Source organism: Sphaeramia orbicularis, chromosome 7 (assembly GCF_902148855.1).
Source record: "Sphaeramia orbicularis chromosome 7, fSphaOr1.1, whole genome shotgun sequence".
NCBI classification, from domain to species: Eukaryota; Metazoa; Chordata; class Actinopteri; order Kurtiformes; family Apogonidae; genus Sphaeramia; species Sphaeramia orbicularis.
Genome location: NC_043963.1, coordinates 48767418 through 48785985, shown reverse-complemented (window position 1 = coordinate 48785985; position 18568 = coordinate 48767418). Strand labels below are relative to the sequence as shown.

At 37.9% G+C, this 18568-nt stretch overlaps 1 protein-coding gene across 1 annotated transcript; it reads right to left on the bottom strand.

Annotated features, from left to right (window-relative positions):
* Positions 1-1859: 1859 nt before the first annotated feature.
* On the bottom strand, positions 1860-15147 carry rnf223 (ring finger protein 223). The gene is made up of 2 exons (XM_030137917.1): positions 14999-15147; positions 1860-4465 (listed from the first exon to the last, which is right to left on the bottom strand). The coding sequence occupies exon 2, from the start codon at positions 4397-4399 to the stop codon at positions 3704-3706; it is 696 nt and encodes a 231-aa protein (XP_029993777.1). The 5' UTR covers positions 4400-4465; positions 14999-15147; the 3' UTR covers positions 1860-3703.
* Positions 15148-18568: the final 3421 nt, after the last annotated feature.

Below are 18568 nucleotides of genomic sequence, written 5' to 3'. Positions count from 1 at the left end.
ACGACAAAGTCTGGAAGATACTATTAAAGAAGAATGGGAGAAGTTGTCACCCGAATATTTGAGGAACACTTGCACAAGTTTCAGGAAGCGTGTGAAGGCAGTTATTGAGAAAGAAGGAGGACACATAGAATAAAAACATTTTCTATTCTGTAAATTTTCTTGTGGCAAATAAATTCTCATGACTTTCAATAAACTAATTGGTCATACACTGTCTTTCAATCCCTGCCTCAAAATATTGTAAATTTTGCTTCCCCACCCTGTAATACATTCCATACATATATGGTTCTAACATGTATTTCTTTATAGTTCTTCAGCAGACACGCATTGAAATGTGTTCCCGACAAAATGGCAGTCATATAGAGCATATCATATAAATAAAAATGGTCTATGTCAAGAAACGTTTATTTTTCCTATGTATGGAGACTTATGGGACACCCTGTATATGTATATAAAAAATCCCTCTCATATTTTATTTCATACATGTACAAATTTTATTACATCTGAGCATTGTAATATTATCAATTCTGATATTAAGAATCAAAAACCTTGAGGATTGATTTAGATGATTTGATTAGTGGCACACTGGTTTACTTTGTTATGTTCAAAACTCTGAACACTAGAGGACAGTGTTGTAACCTTTTAGTCATTTCAAAAACCTTTTTATGTCTGAAAACATGCCTATGTTGACATGTTTTGATTAGACTTAAAAATTGTATAACAGAGTGTTGCTGACAATGAATCCTAACCGTTGTTTCATGCTCTGTATGGTTTTGTAAGTACATGTCGATAGCCGTATTCTATTTGGTTGACATACACAGCTGCTCATCTGGATTAGTATGTAACTGTGTTTGTTTTGTACTCTGCTCAATTACATCTTCGGTTGAATTTGGATTAAACGGCTCCCATGAATGAAACGCATCACGACCAACAATATTTTTCTAAAATAAAAAAAAACTACTCATGCACACATTTATTCATATTAACAGGAGAGGAAGCAAACTTAACTGGTAATGATGGGGTATTCCATGGCTCTAGTTTTGTGTAAGTGTTGTAAACATTTTGGTGGAGTGGAAATGAGGGAGAAAAATGAAGTGATGATTTTTAAATGTGTGTTTTGTAAACCGTCATTAAGATGAGGGGCTTCACAAACACACGCACAGTCTTTATTTGGTTCAATTTGAAAAAAGTGAAGACGAGGAAAACAAACGGGCAATTTCATAATGAGCTCCTAAGGTTTAGTTGAAATGCCCTTGGGAAACATTACGCCAACTAACAAGAGGCTTTTATTCAGATTTTACTGCACTATCTGCATTTTTTTCTCTTTCATTTATTCAGGGAAGATTTCCTCTAGGTATTTTTATTTGTTTTTATGTGCATGTAGTGTGTAATTGTTTACTGGCAGCTCACAATTGTATCTCAGGAAGTCGCACTTTTATTGTGGCCGCTCCTTAAGTCTTATCTACCATGTGTGACAAGTGTAACAAGTGGAAAACCCCCACAGCCGAACAGTTCCCTCAGTGGACACACCTTGCCCAGGAATAATTAAGGCCAACTTCCTGTCCAGAAGTCTTGGTTCAGATACTGCAGGGAAATGACACCATCACTGGACGACTGTGTTGTAAATTAACCGTTAATTGAAGACTATACATGATTAATTCACTCTTCCAGAGCTGTATGTTATCTGTGAATTTATTGCACCGGCTGTTCAGAGAGATTAAAACACTGACTGATGCTGCAGTAAATTTAGTTTAGGATGCAGAGGAAAATGTTTGAGAATGAGAAACCACAATCAGGTGCTATCAATCTAAGTAACAAGACCATCTCATATAAGAGTCTTGTTCCCAGAAACAGGATCTGAGTGAATGCCTCACTGTTTTATTACAGTTCTGTAAACAAGGACACCTCAAAACACACAAATCAAATGTACAATTTAAAGATTTCACTTGGCACATGTGGATTTACATTCATTTTGTTTTGTGACATCTTTTTTTTTTTTTTTTTGTCACTAAGCATTTCTGTATTTGTTGTTCTTCAGCTGACTGTACCTACAAAGCAAAGTTCACATTTCATTACTAAATGTCAGCCACTACTTCTACGTCATCTCTGATCTGTGAGCAGACACTCATAACAAAAATAGCCCTTTGTGTTCTCTGGCATCTGCCAAGTCTCTCAATGTCACATCAGACTGGTGAAAAAGGAAATATCTAATTTCAACCTACAGGCCATGATTAAAGTGCATGAAATTTGGCATCCTAAACAAAAAACACAGTGCTTCATATCTTCCAGTTCTGTCAGTGTTGGGGCTTGCATCACTCTTCAAAATGCCATAAACAAAGTTCATTCATGTACAACTGTTGAGGAAGATAAACTCTTGCTGATTCAAGTTCAAGCCCCTGTGTATGTACTATGTACAACTACAATGCATTTGTTTCAGGAGAAATGTCTGTGGGAAAAGTCTGGTTTCATTTCAGTCCAAGATTTTCACATTCCACACTGTCTTTGTAATACTACCACCGGATGGCGCCAAGGTATCCTAGCGTCGTGTCTTCAAAGGTTCAATATGGAAGATTCATGGATGTTTTAGCATCTATTTTAAGCTGAAAGTGGGTCAATTGTTGTTCCTAACTCCATTCTAAGCTAACTGTGGCTAGTGTTGTAGTGTTGGATCTGTAGAGGAGCAGAAGAGGCACAATGAAGAAGAACTTTGTTGTGAGAGTTAGAGGTTTTGCGCTGAAAAACCAGAGGGCAACAACCGCTGCCTGAAAGTGAGGCCATTACGCAAGTATCTTAAAATGGAATACCACTGATGACCACTAGATGCTGGGTCTAAAAATGATCTTCTGCCTTCTTTGGATCCTCTAGAACAGAAGTAGGCAACCTGTAGCTTTGTCCAAAACATATGGAATGAATAACACTTAATTTTTTAAAGAATTTTGGAATTATTACTGCAACCATAAAGTCTTTCTAATGTTATGCTGTTGTAAAAATGTAGACTTTCCAAGAATAGATGTTGTAGCAAAAAAAACAGACTAATTTTTAATTTATGACACAGAGCATTTATCTGTTTACTCCATTTCAAAGGAAGTCTTCACATACCAGTCAATTTTTGTTGCACGACATAGTAATGACAAATGACAGCTGCTCACAAGGTCACCACTTTGAGGTAAAACCTATTAAGGACATTTTTTTCCCACACATTTCTTTTCTATCCAAAAATGGCTCTTTGATAGCAAAGGTTGCCAATCCATGCCCTAGATGGAAACCTATTTTTACATTACAACTATTAGAAGGTTGCCTTTTTTAGTCAGTAAAGTCACCTTTAGCACTAGCTCAACCATCCTTCCTTGCACTTCTCATGCTCCACCTTTTTGTCTAAAAGTAGTCACTTCTGGCTTTAAGATTGTGGCCACTAAAACATAAACTCCTGGCTTCAAAATGTCAGTTTAAAGACAAATGGGTGACGTGACTTCTACAGGTATTTCTGTTCAAAAGTGACTCCAACACACACTCATGACAGCAAAAAACCAAGCACCAGTCTTACATATTGAACCTTTGTAAATCTTCTTCTTCATGGAAAAAAAATCACAGATGTTGCATTAAAAATGTGCATATACAGTGGAAAAATGTCCAAAGCCGAGTTGGCTATTAAGTTATATACAACATTATGTACAGTACAGGTACAGTGTAGTCCAGTCCAGCTGGCTTAGTGAAAGGGCCTGAAAGTAACGGTTGTGGTGGCCTCAGTGGTGCTGACCGAGTCTCGTGTACAGCGCATGTTTCCTGTGCTGAATATACACTGCAGCGGCCATAACACAACAACTATAAGCAGTACCATGAGTACAATGAAGAGCACCATCCTCTTCCAGTCTGCCAGCCGGTCCAGGACGCCCAGGGTGTGGGTCTGCGATTGGACCTGCGGATCTGCTGCCTTGTTGCCCCCGATGTCGATACAAATGCAGAAGGCAGTGGGACTGTCGGGGGCCCCTGAGCTGGACTCACGCCTGGAGGTTTTGTAGCACAGCTTCTGGCCCTCCAGCCACACGGGCTCCTCCTGCTGCTGGTGACTGGGCAGTTTGCACAGGACGTCACGGCTGGTGGCCAGGGCCGGGGGTCCTGCTTCGGGGAGGGTGGTGGGATGGCGGCAGAAGGGGCAGGAGAGGTGGGCGCTACTGGCGCCTTCATCCTGATCTGCCATCGACACTGCCATGAGACGAGAGAGGCACTCGAGGCAGAAAGTGTGGGTGCACTCCAGAAGTTTTGGCGTTTTGAAGACATTGTCGTAGGTGTTGTAACAGATGGAGCACTCGGGCTGGTTCACAACTGACACTTTCTTTTGGAGATCTCCAGACACTTCCTGTGGGGTGACCTGTGTGTGCCAGATCTGGGGAGTCTGTTCCATCTTCTTGGACACCCTTCTCCTTTCACAGTCTCTGCTGAAGTCTTCCTTCTATTTTGTCCCAGACTTCTGGATTAGAATGACAGAAACACAGGGATTAGTTATTGTATTTCCTAAACTCTCTAGCTCTTCTCTCTCTCTCTCTCTCTCAAGTTAATTTGTACAGCACATTTAAAACAACGCAAAGTGCTGTACAAAGATAGGTCATGATATAGCAAACATGTTCTCAACTCTTTATAGACACACACAACCATTACCCTAGCATGCTGACAGTCAGTCAATCCCTGCCCATTTTATACAGACCAGTGAACTTTGAACCTTTTGAACTCACAGGGTTTTCACCTGTTTCATTGTGAGCAGTTCAGTGTTATATGCAATGCAAAACACGAGAAATGTGGCACTGAGTGATATCATGAACTCCAATCCCACTGAGTTCTACAAATAAATGAATCAGTTCCGCTACACACTGGGGCAAGAACAAACAGGGCATTGCCCACCCCACCCCCTGTTGTACCTAGAGGCAGGACTGGCATGGTGTCTGATACGTTTGTTTACATGCACATAGTGATTTTTAGGAATACGACGCACTGACAGCTCATAGAGCGAAAACAGACCACTTTAAAAGACTCTAAATATTCTGAAAAATATGATTTAGTATTTTAAAACAAACACAAAATACAAGCAAACCAATCTCTCCCAGTCATATAAATATATATTCAAAATGGATTTACTTGCTAAGAATATTTTTTCTCCAATAAATTATGCACAGTATGCAGAGACTATGTGAAAAGCTTATTAGAAATAAGAGGAATTTCACATGACACACAGTTTCATACCCGTGTCTCAACATGTGTGTTTATAATGTAAAAAATCATCATCATATAAATACACAACATGGATGAAAGGATTGGGACACACACTGATGTCAGGTGTTTCATCGCTACAAAACCATATGAAGAAATGTTGTAATTTTATACTGCGATAAACATAATTGCAAAAAACATTTTATTTCATCTTTAGGGTTTCATCTAGAGCAGTGTTTTTCAACTTTGGGGTCCCTGGAACTCAAATGGCAATGCCTGAAATTTCTAGTAACTGACTGAAACAAAAAAAATTACTAATAAAAAATATTTTTAATGATTCAACATATATTTCATTAGAATGAAAACACCACACACTTTTCCTAATAAAAATCAAGTTCAAATAAAATGCAGGATATAATATCTGAGAGGGCATATCTTGATTGACCAGATCATGTGATCGCATGCGTTACTATGCTTCAACCTGCCCGAACACAGTCGCAGACAGAAAACCAGACTGAACAGAGAATAGAAAAATTTCTTCACCCGCCTGGCTCCACTAAGACATCTCCAAGAAAAAAAATGTCTCCATTTTGAGGTCTGGGGTTGCCAGAAATTTGTGATGTTAAAATGGGGTCATAAGCCAAAAAAGGTTGGGAACCACTGATTTAGAGTTTGTTTTGATTAATTTTACTCAGTACTGATGATTTTATTTATCTATACAATATTTGCAATGTTCTGCCTCTACATTTCTAAAACATTTGTCACATTCTGACCATAAATAATAATTTTTAATCCACAAGTAATCATGCGGTTTCTTCGACTGTCACTTAGGAATTAAAACCAGACTTAAATTTAAAGGTAATATTGACTTGATACTTATTGAGATAATAAGTGATGACAACTGGAATGGGAAGTCCTGCAAACTGTGTAATGTATCACAATATTTTAGTCATTAGGTACAATTATGGGTATTAGAGTAGTATGTATGTGACAAGGTTATAACGTTAATGAAAACGAACGAAATGACGAAAACTAAAATTGAAAAAACATTTTCGTTAACTGAAATAAATAAAAACTCTAATTAAAAGAAAAAACGATAACTGAAACTGTATTGTGTGCTTACAAAACTAAAATATGTAAAAATTATGTGTAAAATTCCCTTAGTTTTTGTCTTTGTCAATGTCGGATTGATATCAAATTGATTTATTTCGCTTCAGCAATTTTAGCTGGTGGCACCATACGGCACTTCACAGTTCGTCATGTCTGGTCACTTATGGTTTACAGCCGTCTTCTGGTCCCCACTCTACCTGGAACATACAGACTAAAGCTAGGACAAAGCTTCAGAGTCCTGTATGGGATTTCTTTTACTGATGCGTGGGTTGTTTTTTTTTTTTTTTTTTTGCTCACTGTTGTGTGCGTGAGTGACAGAGACAGAGCGGAGCTGAATGACAGCGTCAGACAGGTGTTGAACTAAGCATCCAGGTAAATGTTGGAGAGTTTATCACCATGAAAAGGCCTTCCAAGGTCTTAGCTGCACAGTTTAGAAGCAGAGAAAAGAGGAGGATGAAAACTAATCCAATTATAGAGGTATGGAACCTTTTATAATGTTAAAAAACATTTGATGTTACTAGGTACAGCTAGCTGAACTGAAATGAAGCCAAGTTAACTAATAATGGAACTGTAGATGATTAAGATATGAGATATCTGCTAAGGTGTGTGGTTTACTGATGCTGAACTGGGTTATACATGTTTCTATATGATTTATATATGTTTCTATATGGTTTACTGCTGGTTAGCTGGTTTATATATGTTTCTATTTGGTTTATATATTTTTCTATGTGGTTTACTGCTGGTTAGCTGGTTTATATATGTTTCTATCTGGTTTACTGCTGGCTGCTTTGTGTATCTACTCTCACATTTTGCACATCTTCGCATTGTTTTCACGTAAGTGACGCTGTGTATGGATCTCAACCACACACACCCCCCCCCCAACCTGCTATAGGGAATTTATACATCGTACTGTACATGTGTATGTGTCTCTGCTCAGTCAAAGTCAATGAGCCACCCTAACCCCACCCCCAATAAAGTGTCCAAGGTAACCCACTGATCCATGCCTCACTAATTTCTTTGAACAGGATGGTGAGGAAGATAAAATATATGAAATAACTAAAACTAATACTAAAACTAAACTAAACTAAAACTAAGCATTCAGAAAAAAATGATAACTAATAAAAACTAGCAAACCTGCTCTAGAAACTAATTAAAACTAACTGAATTAGAGAAAAAAAAAATCAAAACTAAATAAAACTAAACTATAATAAAAAATCCAAAACTATTACAACTTTGGTATGTGATAATAAAGTATCATAAGTGTATTATAAATAACATGTACGGTAACATCACTCATGATAGGGTATATAAGTCATATTTCATATTTCACATTCTTGTCCTAGACAGAATGTGTAAAATTGAGTCAGTCTATATCTTGAACTGATAACACATTGGACCAGATTTCCTCCCACGATTCATCTGACAGAACTCAGAAGTGTCTGAGTTGGATCTGGTATTTGGGTGTGAAAGACTTAATCATCAATAATCATGTCCCTTTGGCCAGATCAGAAATTCTGGGATATTTCTGACGATTTAGGTTTATTATCTATAAAAAGACAGTACAGTAGACATCCTTCTTTCTCCGGGCCAATAACACACCATCGGTTGGTGGTGGTTTAATAAATGTTTGTTGTTTAGTGTGATGTGCACAGAGACATGTAGCTGTCTGATGGTGTAAAATATTAAACCAGGACCTGGAGCTGTGTTACTGTGACCTATGACTCCTCATTTCTGACTGAATAAGCAGTGAGGAAGTCTAACAGGAAGTTTCACCAGTCGTTTTTCATATGTATATAAAATACTCAGAAAAACTAATATGGCAATAAGTTATTTTCTAAGGACTGTAACACAATTCTAAAATTAAGCAAAATTGTTACATTTTTATTCAAATAACAACAATTAAGAGGTAGTTCAGCTCCATAGCTTCGACAAACCTAAATCTGACAGGCTTGGTCTCTTCTTTTGTGAATTTCATGTGAAGTTTTAAGTTTTGAAATACTTGATTTACAGTCACTAGCGGCATTGTACCTGTGGTGCCATTGTACCATAGCGCCCTCCCCTGGTGCAACAGCGGCATCGTACCCGTACGCCCTCCTGTGCTGCAACATCGATCACACATAGAGCGGACATTGGACGGACAAAGAACGCGCATTATTATATAAATAGATTTTACATTAGATAGTAGAGCTGCAACTAATGATTGTTTCAATCTACTGTATTTCAAGAGCCTTTTTTTCTTTTGCAGTTCATAATCTGACCAGTCAGATTATGAACTGCAACAACAACAACAACAACAGCAACAACAACAACAACAACAACAACAACAAAACAATGGCTCTTATTTATAGATACTGCAGCAATAAAATACATTTTCTTTCCTTTGACATGAACATTTGGTGCACAACAATTAGAATGCATGATGAAGTTTGTTGAACAAATATTTAATTCAGTATTGAACAAATATTGCATCAGTAATGAAAATCCTTTTTTTTCCTTAACAAACTGCATGTTGCGCCTTATACAGTGCCTAACAAAGATTGTTACAGAAACAACTAAATACTCATTAGTTGCAATCAGCAATAAAATAAACATTTCAGTGCATGATGTCACTAACGAATGGAGTGATAAGCCTAAAGGAAAACAGATGTGATGTAACAGACCCACAACCCTGATTTACTTTTATTTCAACACTACTTAAAAAAAAAAAAAGATAAACAACTGAGTGAACTAGTGCCAAAGTTTTTTTTTTTTGATGACCTGTGTAAAGACTCACTCAGTGGGTCTCATCAATTGTGATTCGTGTCATTATCAACAATCAAACAAGTATCAGTGCACCAGCTGGTACACAGGGTCCTCGGCCCTTTCTTGTATTGACATGCCAGTAAAAGATTTTTAGTGAGTTGCACCATGTGGGCCTACCTGTGTCAGTATCTGAGATAAACATGGGCTAATGTGACCCACGGTCTCAGACTAATCTAAGCCTGGGGTAACTTGGCTGAGATGAATTTTGGCTCATCCTGTCTTCTCATTTTAGTTCATGAGAATCAGACTATTACTTTGTGCTGTTGTAATTTGGTTATTAAAGGCTGCTAATGTGAAGGAGACATTGTGCTGGTGTGTTTGGGATGACGGACGGTCAGAGCACAGGTGTTCCCTTCTCGATGCCCTCTGGGTCAGTCCAACCCCAGTTTCTCGTGCTACACAAAGTCTCCGCTTGTTCCACGTCTAATCACTCCATCTACCCTTGAAATTCCTGCTCTGGTCCTCCCTCTTGCTGCCTCTGCTGAATTCAGACATGCATTATTTGGATGAGGACAGATTCTTCTGTAAAATTACACCTGACTTATCGGTTTTAAGACTCCCCTGACTTTTAGCAGAGCTGAGGTTCCCTATTGAGCAGATTAAATTCTATTATCAGGCTGGCTCATTCATTGGAAATCTGCTCAAGCATCCAGATAAAACTTGCATCACTGAACCTTTTTACTTATTACTAAAAGGGAAATACCTGCAGAAATGAGCATACTGATGAATTTGAAGGTTTAATGTGTAACATTCATGTATTTTGTGAATTTTGTTTATTATTATATTTCCCTTTTATTAAAAGTTTTGGACTCATCAACCAGTACCTTGACCAAATAAATGTACAAGCATCAAAACTAACTGAAATCACTGTAAGGTTTAGTAAGATTTCACTGTAAGGTGGATTTCTTTTGTACAGAATGTAATAGAATGTTTTTATTGAAGAACTGTAAGGAGACTGTGAGGAGACGGCTCTCACTCTCACATGCAGGTCACAAAAAACTCAGGAGTCAGATTTTTTGTCCTTTATGGGTTTTTTTTAGTTGATGGGATATTAATTCTACAAACAAAGCAGGTGACAGTAAAGCACCTTAACACTGGATGTCATCTGCTATAAAATGAAAAAACAACAAGAGGAAGCCTTTGTGGACTAACTATAAAAAATACTGCAACCCACTCCTATAAACATTTATTTTAAGGCCATCAAACCACACTGATCCATATTTTCAGGTGGCACCAATGAAATCATGAATTTGAATACCATATTCCATTTCTTCAATTAGATCTTCCTAAATCCCTGTAAATCTTAAACACTGGATCTGAAGAAACATTGAGCCTGAACAGAGTTCAACACAAATTACTTTGGCAACAAGAAGCTGTGTTGTCCACTCAGTGCACCAGTACAAAACATCCAAAAGTAGTCTTAGGAGAGAACCCCATGGCTATGCAACCTCCTCCTGCCACTGCAACCACATCTACACCTCACAAACACCTATGGAGCCCTTAGGTGGCAGTTGTTTGTAGAAATTGACTCTCAGTTTCTAAGTTAACTGTGGCTGGTGTAAGACACTAGTTAAAGAGGCACTAAAGAACTCATAATGGAAAAAAATGACCCAAATTCCCCACAGAGAAGTCAGTATACAGATTGTTATTAGAAACTGGCGACAGAAGCAGTCATGAGTTTAGAAATGGCAAATGACCAGTTACCATAACAAAACACAAACTTTTTGTAGGCACATGAACAAATACAAATGTGATGAATTCAACCTTCGAAGTCCTTCAAATTTTTTATTTTCCTTAGGATCTACAAAAATATCCTGAACAAAGGACATTCCATTCAAATAACTTTTAAAGGTAACTTTTTTGGAAAGATTTATACACGTTTGGGTGAATTTTCATGCATGTCTGTGCTGGTAACTAGTGGATCCATTCCTAAATCAACTGTATTGACTGTTGGCAGTAAATAGGTAAGCAATCAGATTTTAGCTAAAAAAAAAAAGAAATAATTAAAAAAAAAAAAAAAAAAGAAAATTGTCAGGAGTTAGTCAATGTCAACACATTACCAACTCATAAAAGCATAAAAAGAAAGACGTGAACTCAAACTTCACTTAAATACAGAGTGGATTATACATGTTAAATACATACATATACATATATGTATACATACATACAGCTTCTCATCTTCCCCTGGGACCTGGTGTTTCTTTGCTTACAGTAGTAACCTACACACTGGAAAAGTGGGGACTGAATCAACATTTCCTTCTGCTTTCAGTCTATTCATGGCCATCACTCACTCTGCAAGTATTTACACAAAATGTTCATTTACACCGATTATTGTTTACATCAGGTTAATAAGTAAATGTTTCTATCATTTACAGCTAATACAGATGAACCTCAAGTCCTTTGAGGAGAAAGCCCTGGGCAGTGGTACCTGCAGCCGAGGTCCAGTGCTGAGTAAATAGCAAACTGATCGTGCACAGGATGACAATAACGCAGACTCACACCAATGAGGCAGCAGCAGCCACAGCCTGGGGCGCTGTGCTCTTATATTTCCAATGATCTCTCAAAGCCTCAGAACACACCAGCCTCAGATGCTGCCCTTATATTACACATAGTTTATTATTTATGCCACATTTAGATTTTTAGATGCGTTTTTCCAACAAAGTCACGGTTGAACCTAAAGGATCAGTTCTAACTTGAATGTTTGACCTGAGGTAACTGATCACAGATACTGTATGTTTCACAAGTAGATCAGTGAATCACCCTCTGTGTAATTTGTTCATAAACTGAGCTTCCTACTTCACCTTAAAGGTGTTCAGTTTCAGACCTGTCTATGGAAAAGCCTTCTGGTGGTTCTTATGAATGCAAATATGCAGACACAGGTGAAACGCACAATACAGCCTTTCTCCCACTATTTCTCCATTTAAACTATGATAAATGTCATAGTTTGATGACATTCTCTAATGGCATGGCTTCATGGGAGGCGTTGTTTCCACTACCCATGCTGTTGAAAGTCTATCTGAATATCAAGTTTGCAGATGAGGTTCTATTCACAACACATTTAGTGATTTATATTCACATAATTGTACTGAACTGTAATGAAATAACTGCAGGTAACATTAATTAATTCTGTTGAAAGGGCACTGACAGGTGACCGAACAAGACAGATGTTATACTAAACAAAATCACAGATTTCTTTAAATTTGATCATTGTTAGAAATATCTGATATAATTTAAGTCATACGTCAGCCAAGTATACACAGTTACAGCTGATTTTAGATATACAGTATATATCTGTATTAGAACTATGAAAGGATAGTATGTATTTTTTTGTCACTGGATGTCACTGAATCAGAACAATCACAGACAATGTAAGTCTGAGTACAGTCACACTGTGTAAGTGAACATGATCACTCAGTCACTGAACTGAATATTTCACTATTTCACAATATGTTAATGTTATTTAGGGCTCCAACTAATGACTATTTCAATAGTTGACTAGTCATCGACCACTGTAACAACTAGTCAGTTATGAACAACAAAAAACAAAAAAGAAAACAAAAACAATGGCTCTTATCTATATTCATTGCAGGAATAAAATATGTTTTCTTTCCTTTAACAAGAACAGTTGGTGCACAATAATTAGAATGCATAACAAAGTTTGTTAAGCAAATATTTAATTCAACATGCGCTGTCAGTGCATCAAAGACTTGGGAAAAGTCTTTGATGCACTTGGAAAAAGATGTCTCACTCTGAGCTACTTCAATGGGCTATGGTGAAACACCATCAAGCACGGCATTGCATGCTGTGGGATACACATGATGACATCACTAACGACCCATTGACAGCTAAATTAATGGTCAAATAATTTTGCCGCGGACTAGTCTTTGCAGCCCAAATATCATTTATATGTCATTTGGTTCTAATAATGTTACATTGACTGTTGCATTGAAAAAAATGATAGATTTCCCTGATTTCAAACACTACTGGAAATTTATTTGCTGTAACACAAACAGAAGCCATGAAAGTATATATGTACAATACGTCTTATAATCTGGGAAATGCTACAAACTGTAGATTAATACTGCACTGGAGCCAAAGTTATTAACTTATATCAGTGTAAGGTAATCTAAAAAGATTTGGAGTTGTCTGACAGAAGCCTTTTTGTAAAACAAAGACGCTCTACCAGACTGTTTTCTACAAAAAAACAAACAAACAAACAAAAAAAACCCCATAAAAACACCCTGTCCAGAGTCCTAGTGAGTAATGGGCTTTTCCTGGGATCCAGGACTTTGGGCCAGCCTGAAGGGTCACATACTGTAGAGTCAAATATTAACTCTTCTGAGCTGATCGGGCTGTCAGTGAGCCCAAAATACTCTTTTATTGTCTTTGTCAGTGTGCTGTTCTGTGACTGATCTTCTTTATGGTCTCATTGCTATCAGTGGTATGTTTATGTTGTTTGTCCGACTGACCCATTTGTGCACGAGTCACAAGACGACTACATTTATTTGTTATTCAAATCAGAACGTTTTCTCAAGTGTCACATAAAACTACAAGAAGAGTTTTCCTCTGTGAAAGGTCTGGCTGTGTGCATCATGGACTGACTTTCCTTCAGCTGTCACCCACATTGTTGTCCTACCTGTTTCCAACCTGAAAAATATATGAAACTTGATCTTCTTTCTGTTTGGAGGAGGGGTGGTGTGGGTGGGTGCTGGAGACAGTTTAACTGAACATGAGGGAGGCAGTGGAGGTGAAAACAGGTAAACTGAAGGAGACAATGCAGGAAAGAGGATACAGACACTTGAGGATCCAGACTGCATATAAAGAAAAACCTGATCACCCTGAAATGTGACTACAAAGTACAACAGCTGCTGTTGGGCTAGTTTGACCACCACAGGATGGATGGAATCTACCAGCAACGTGTGCACTGCTCCACTCTATGCAACCAAGTAGGGTTAAAGAATTTACTAGACAATAAGAGTCTTTGTGGTTTAAATTAGCCAAATAGTGCTAAATATCTCCTAATTTAAAATGCAAAAGCAGGCTTTGTGTTTCAAATGAGCCTTGGAGAGTCAAAGAATCCCCATTTACAACCCAACAACAGGTAGAGTTAGAGAAACCCTCATTGAAAACTCCAAACAGTCCTGGAGTTGGTCACATTTTGTTGAAGTCATAGATAGTGTTTAACCTTTTAAAACATGCAAACCTATATATTCATGCAAACCTTAGTGTGAAGTGTGAGGTCAAAATGCACGTATCAGACTTCATATGAAAAGAAACATCCTTTAGTTTCTGTATTTCACGTGGCTGAAACAGACTTAAAACACTTACATTAACCCTTAAAGGCCCACAACTTTTTTTTGTCACACCTTCCAAATTATTATTTTTTTGTCTTTCCCAAGGGATTTATCACCATTCATTATAATTTTTTCCTCTGCATTTTGTATTTTTCAATAAAAATCAGGTTATTTTTCAATTTTTTTTTTTTACTGATCACATAGATGTTTATAAAAAGTCAGCGTAAATTCAAAGATTATTAGATCAAATCAGAAAAAAATGGGAAAAAGGGGACTTTTTTAACAAAATATATAATTAACTGAACATATAAATATTTCCATCCACTGTCAATTATCAAACTCCAGAGCATGACGGTGTTTCTGTGTTCACTATGAAGCCTCTGAATGTCCAAATGGGTCATATCTGATGACCATGAAAAGATGACAAACTACATTTTACACCAATTATTTACATGCATTGATAGAATTAGTGGATCAACAGGTATTAAACATATCAGATCAATAGATGCTTTTGGTTGGATGTTTGGGTCTTTATGGGTTATGTTTAAGCTCTTGTCTAAGACATTAACTGTAAAGCATAGGTTCAGTCCTACCTCTGGAGTGAATAAGATGATCCTCTGGGCCAAGATCCGTTTACTCTGTCTGCACTCAAAAACTCATTTTCATGAACTGTCGTCTGCAGTCCTGCTTTTTCAGTTTGGGTCGTGCCTCTTCAGTGGCTGATGTCCTCCTCTGTAACGCTCTGAATGCTCTGCTGGAGTCACAGGTAAGTGTGTGGGTGTTTTGTGTTGGTGGGTGTGGGTGTGGGTGTGTACACTGGAGCTTGTTGTGTGAGCCTGTTTGCAGCTCTTTAGACCCTCCCTTCTTCCCCTCTCTGCCTGTTGGCCAGTAGCACCTGCCCCGCTCTGTCTGCTGCTGGCTTTTTAAGCACTTTATGCAAATGCTGTCCACAGAGCAGGGGAAGCAGGGCGTTTGGCCTTGAGGTGGTATCTGGAGGAGGAGGAGGGAATGGAAGGAGTAGCCAGACTTCAAGGTGAGTAAGTCCGGTCTCCTGGCCACCCCTCCCTAAATCTACAACTTTCCAGTATTCCTCCTCAGCCTTTTCCCCCACAAAAACACACCCTGACAGTGCAAACACCCTCAGCTCCTGCGTAGTACATGAACACCTGAAAGTGTGCCAAATCCTTCAACTGACAGCAGGATATCCTTTCTACTCAACGGACTTACAAAGAGCCCACAGACTGTACTGTTTCACCCACAATGTCTGAATGCAAAGCAAAGGAGAAGGCAGTCGGCTCTGTGCCAACATTAAACACAAAAGACATACAGTACAGATTACACTGCTTTTGCATTGGCCGTCATGATCCAGCTACACAACACACAAAAAGAATTCATTTCCATTTGGTCAATGATAAGGAGACAGGTGGAGATACAGGACTGTTTTCCCACCTGAGGTCTGCTCTCTGTGTGCAGATGAGGGCAGGTGGAATACATGTATTTACAAGACAAATTATAAGCAACTGTGTTTAGTGACAGTTACAAAATAAACCGATGGGTGATCAGATTTCAGTTGCATTCTTGTAATCACTATATTAACAGACATGTGTGCATTATTCATTCTGATATCTAAAGGGCTTCACTAATTTCCCTTAAAAACTGAGTTGATAATTTTTTGGTGCACAGCAATTACAGTATCTAACAAACTTTGTGAAATCACTAAATACTCAAGCCTTGCAATCAGCAATAAATTAAACATTTTTCCTTAAACAAAAGTACTTGACATTACTAACAACCTGTCCGCTATTTGTCAAGTAGTAGTTGTTGCAGCCTTACCCATCACCTTGTGTTACTTCACAATGTCATCTGCTACTATATTTTTGTTTCTGTTTTGACTGAGAGATGCAGAGTGGCTGAAATTACATACATACTATGCTTTTAAGAGAAATAGGCAAAAGGCAGTAAAATGCTTTGCTCGCTGGTTTTCACTCTAACTTGAGGAAAATTTATCTTTTTGCAGACAAAACTACACTGTCCTTACTTTTTTCATACTTTAAGCTACCCACACAAGCATTAATGTGTTTTCAGACTGACTCCTGAGGTCGCTTTGTGAGAAGTAGTGTGTGAATTCCACATTTATCCACACTGTTCCTCACAATAATGTAGCCTTTTACAGTACATTTTATGTAACCTGTACTAAGATACATTTTAAAAGAACCCTCCCAGCTATTCTCACATGTAAATCCCAAGTAACATTCAATATGACGCACGTGTTTCTGGAGACTTGCTCCACTACACTTGTCTTTGGAGGCTCTTGTTAGTTGTAGCATCAAAAATGACATCATTTTAGGGTGTTTGGGAATGAGATCATGATACAGTAAATAATAGCATTACAAGGAAGTGGTTTGGATTTCAAATAGTCAATATTTAAATCAGGAAATAATCCTAAAAATAACAAAAGCACATTCACCAGGGAGGGGCCTTGAAGAATCTGCATTAGCCTTTTTATGCCAGCCCACAGTGTATTTTATGGTAAAACTAATGGCTCAAACCGGCAGCAAAAGCAGGAGCTCCCTGACTGATTTGGTTATTTAGTAACCCAAACACAAATAGTGGCGTATCATATCAGCAAAGTCATTTCTTAGCCGATGAATTGTGAGTTCTTTGAGGAAGGAGATGGTATAGTATGAGAAACATTTTTATTCCCCTTCCTGGAATCTATGAACTTGACTTAATAATAAACATGTCAAAGATTTAGTGGGCAGCTGGGTGAGAGTAATAAGCTCCAGTAAGTTATCAGACAGGATGGGAGAAGGGGGGGTGGCTGAAGGAGGAATACACGTGAACACGGAAGCTGTGGGTGGCTATAAAGTGACACAATGTTGACTGTGTCTGTCCGGCACGCGGTGTTTCACTGATCACCAACAGACTACACAAACACTACAGAGCAAAGATGATATTTTCACCCCTCTGTTGTCAAGTCACCAAGGGCATTTTTCAGGCAATGTATACACTGTGTCTTCAGAGGTAGATTGCGTCACAGGATATAATTTGTTGCAAATGGTGACCTTTTACCTTTAGCAAACCTTTAATAGTGAGTGAGTACGTTGCCACTACAGGTTTGTTTGGTCACATTGAATATGTCTGCAGGAAATGATCAGAACACATGTTTATGGAGAGAAATTCATGTCAGAACAGTCACATGTGTTTTAAGTTTTGCTAAATCTGCAAGTGGAAAATAAGATTACAAGGACTTGGTACATAATTTGGGGTCTTCGCAGTTTTGAGATTCATTAAATTGAAGTTAACCATTTGTTTGCAAAATTTTAGCCAACCATAAAGTTAGCTGCTATTTACTCACTGGGTAATATCTGTCTAAAGTCGTGGTACCATAAAACTAATAATAAAGTCCAAACAGTCAACAGCAGTGGAGTTTGTATGCTTGTTTACTGTAACTTCTGTCTGTCATCTGAACTGAGGCACCAGTTTGACTCAAATACAGTGATTAGTCTCATTTTCCTCAGCGTTTTACCTGCAGAATATTACCATATCTTAAATATTTACATTTGGTTTAAATATCCTGTTTACAGATGTTTAAGGCCTAACTTTATGCTCAGCTGTCTCTGTTCAGAACAAATGAAGATCTACCAAATGAAATACAAAGTGTAGAGGCGTGAAACACCTCATAAAAACCTGAACTGTATCAGGGGAATGCATAGCTACAGTATATGCAAATGCTTGCTAGTTCCACTTCATTTTTTTAAAATGTTTTTCTCATTAGTTTTACCTTCAATTATCAACTTTTGTCTCTTCCTCTGCTCTTTATATTGCATGTGAAATTGTAGAATGACAACTTGATGGGTTAAATGGACTCAGGGGGCACAATACTGCATCAGATTGAATGTAAAGGAATGAAGACAAGTGTACAGCAAACAGGAACTACCATCACAACTTAGGAAGTGGATTGTTACTTCTCTAACTAACAATTTTATCCCACCAGCTAATGTTATCTTTTTTGGCTGGAAAAAAATGTAATAAAAAATGACATCTTACATTTGGCCTAATATTGTTTGCCTCATGTTTTATCTAATCAGGTTAATCAGGTATGGATGAGGAAGTCATAAAACTGCTTATACTGATACTACTAGTGACCTATTTGTTTATCC

What these genes read in the sequence shown, in the direction of transcription:
- rnf223 (XM_030137917.1), bottom strand. Translation starts at nt 4,399, where the DNA reads ATGGAACAGACTCCCCAGATCTGGCACACACAGGTCACCCCACAGGAA.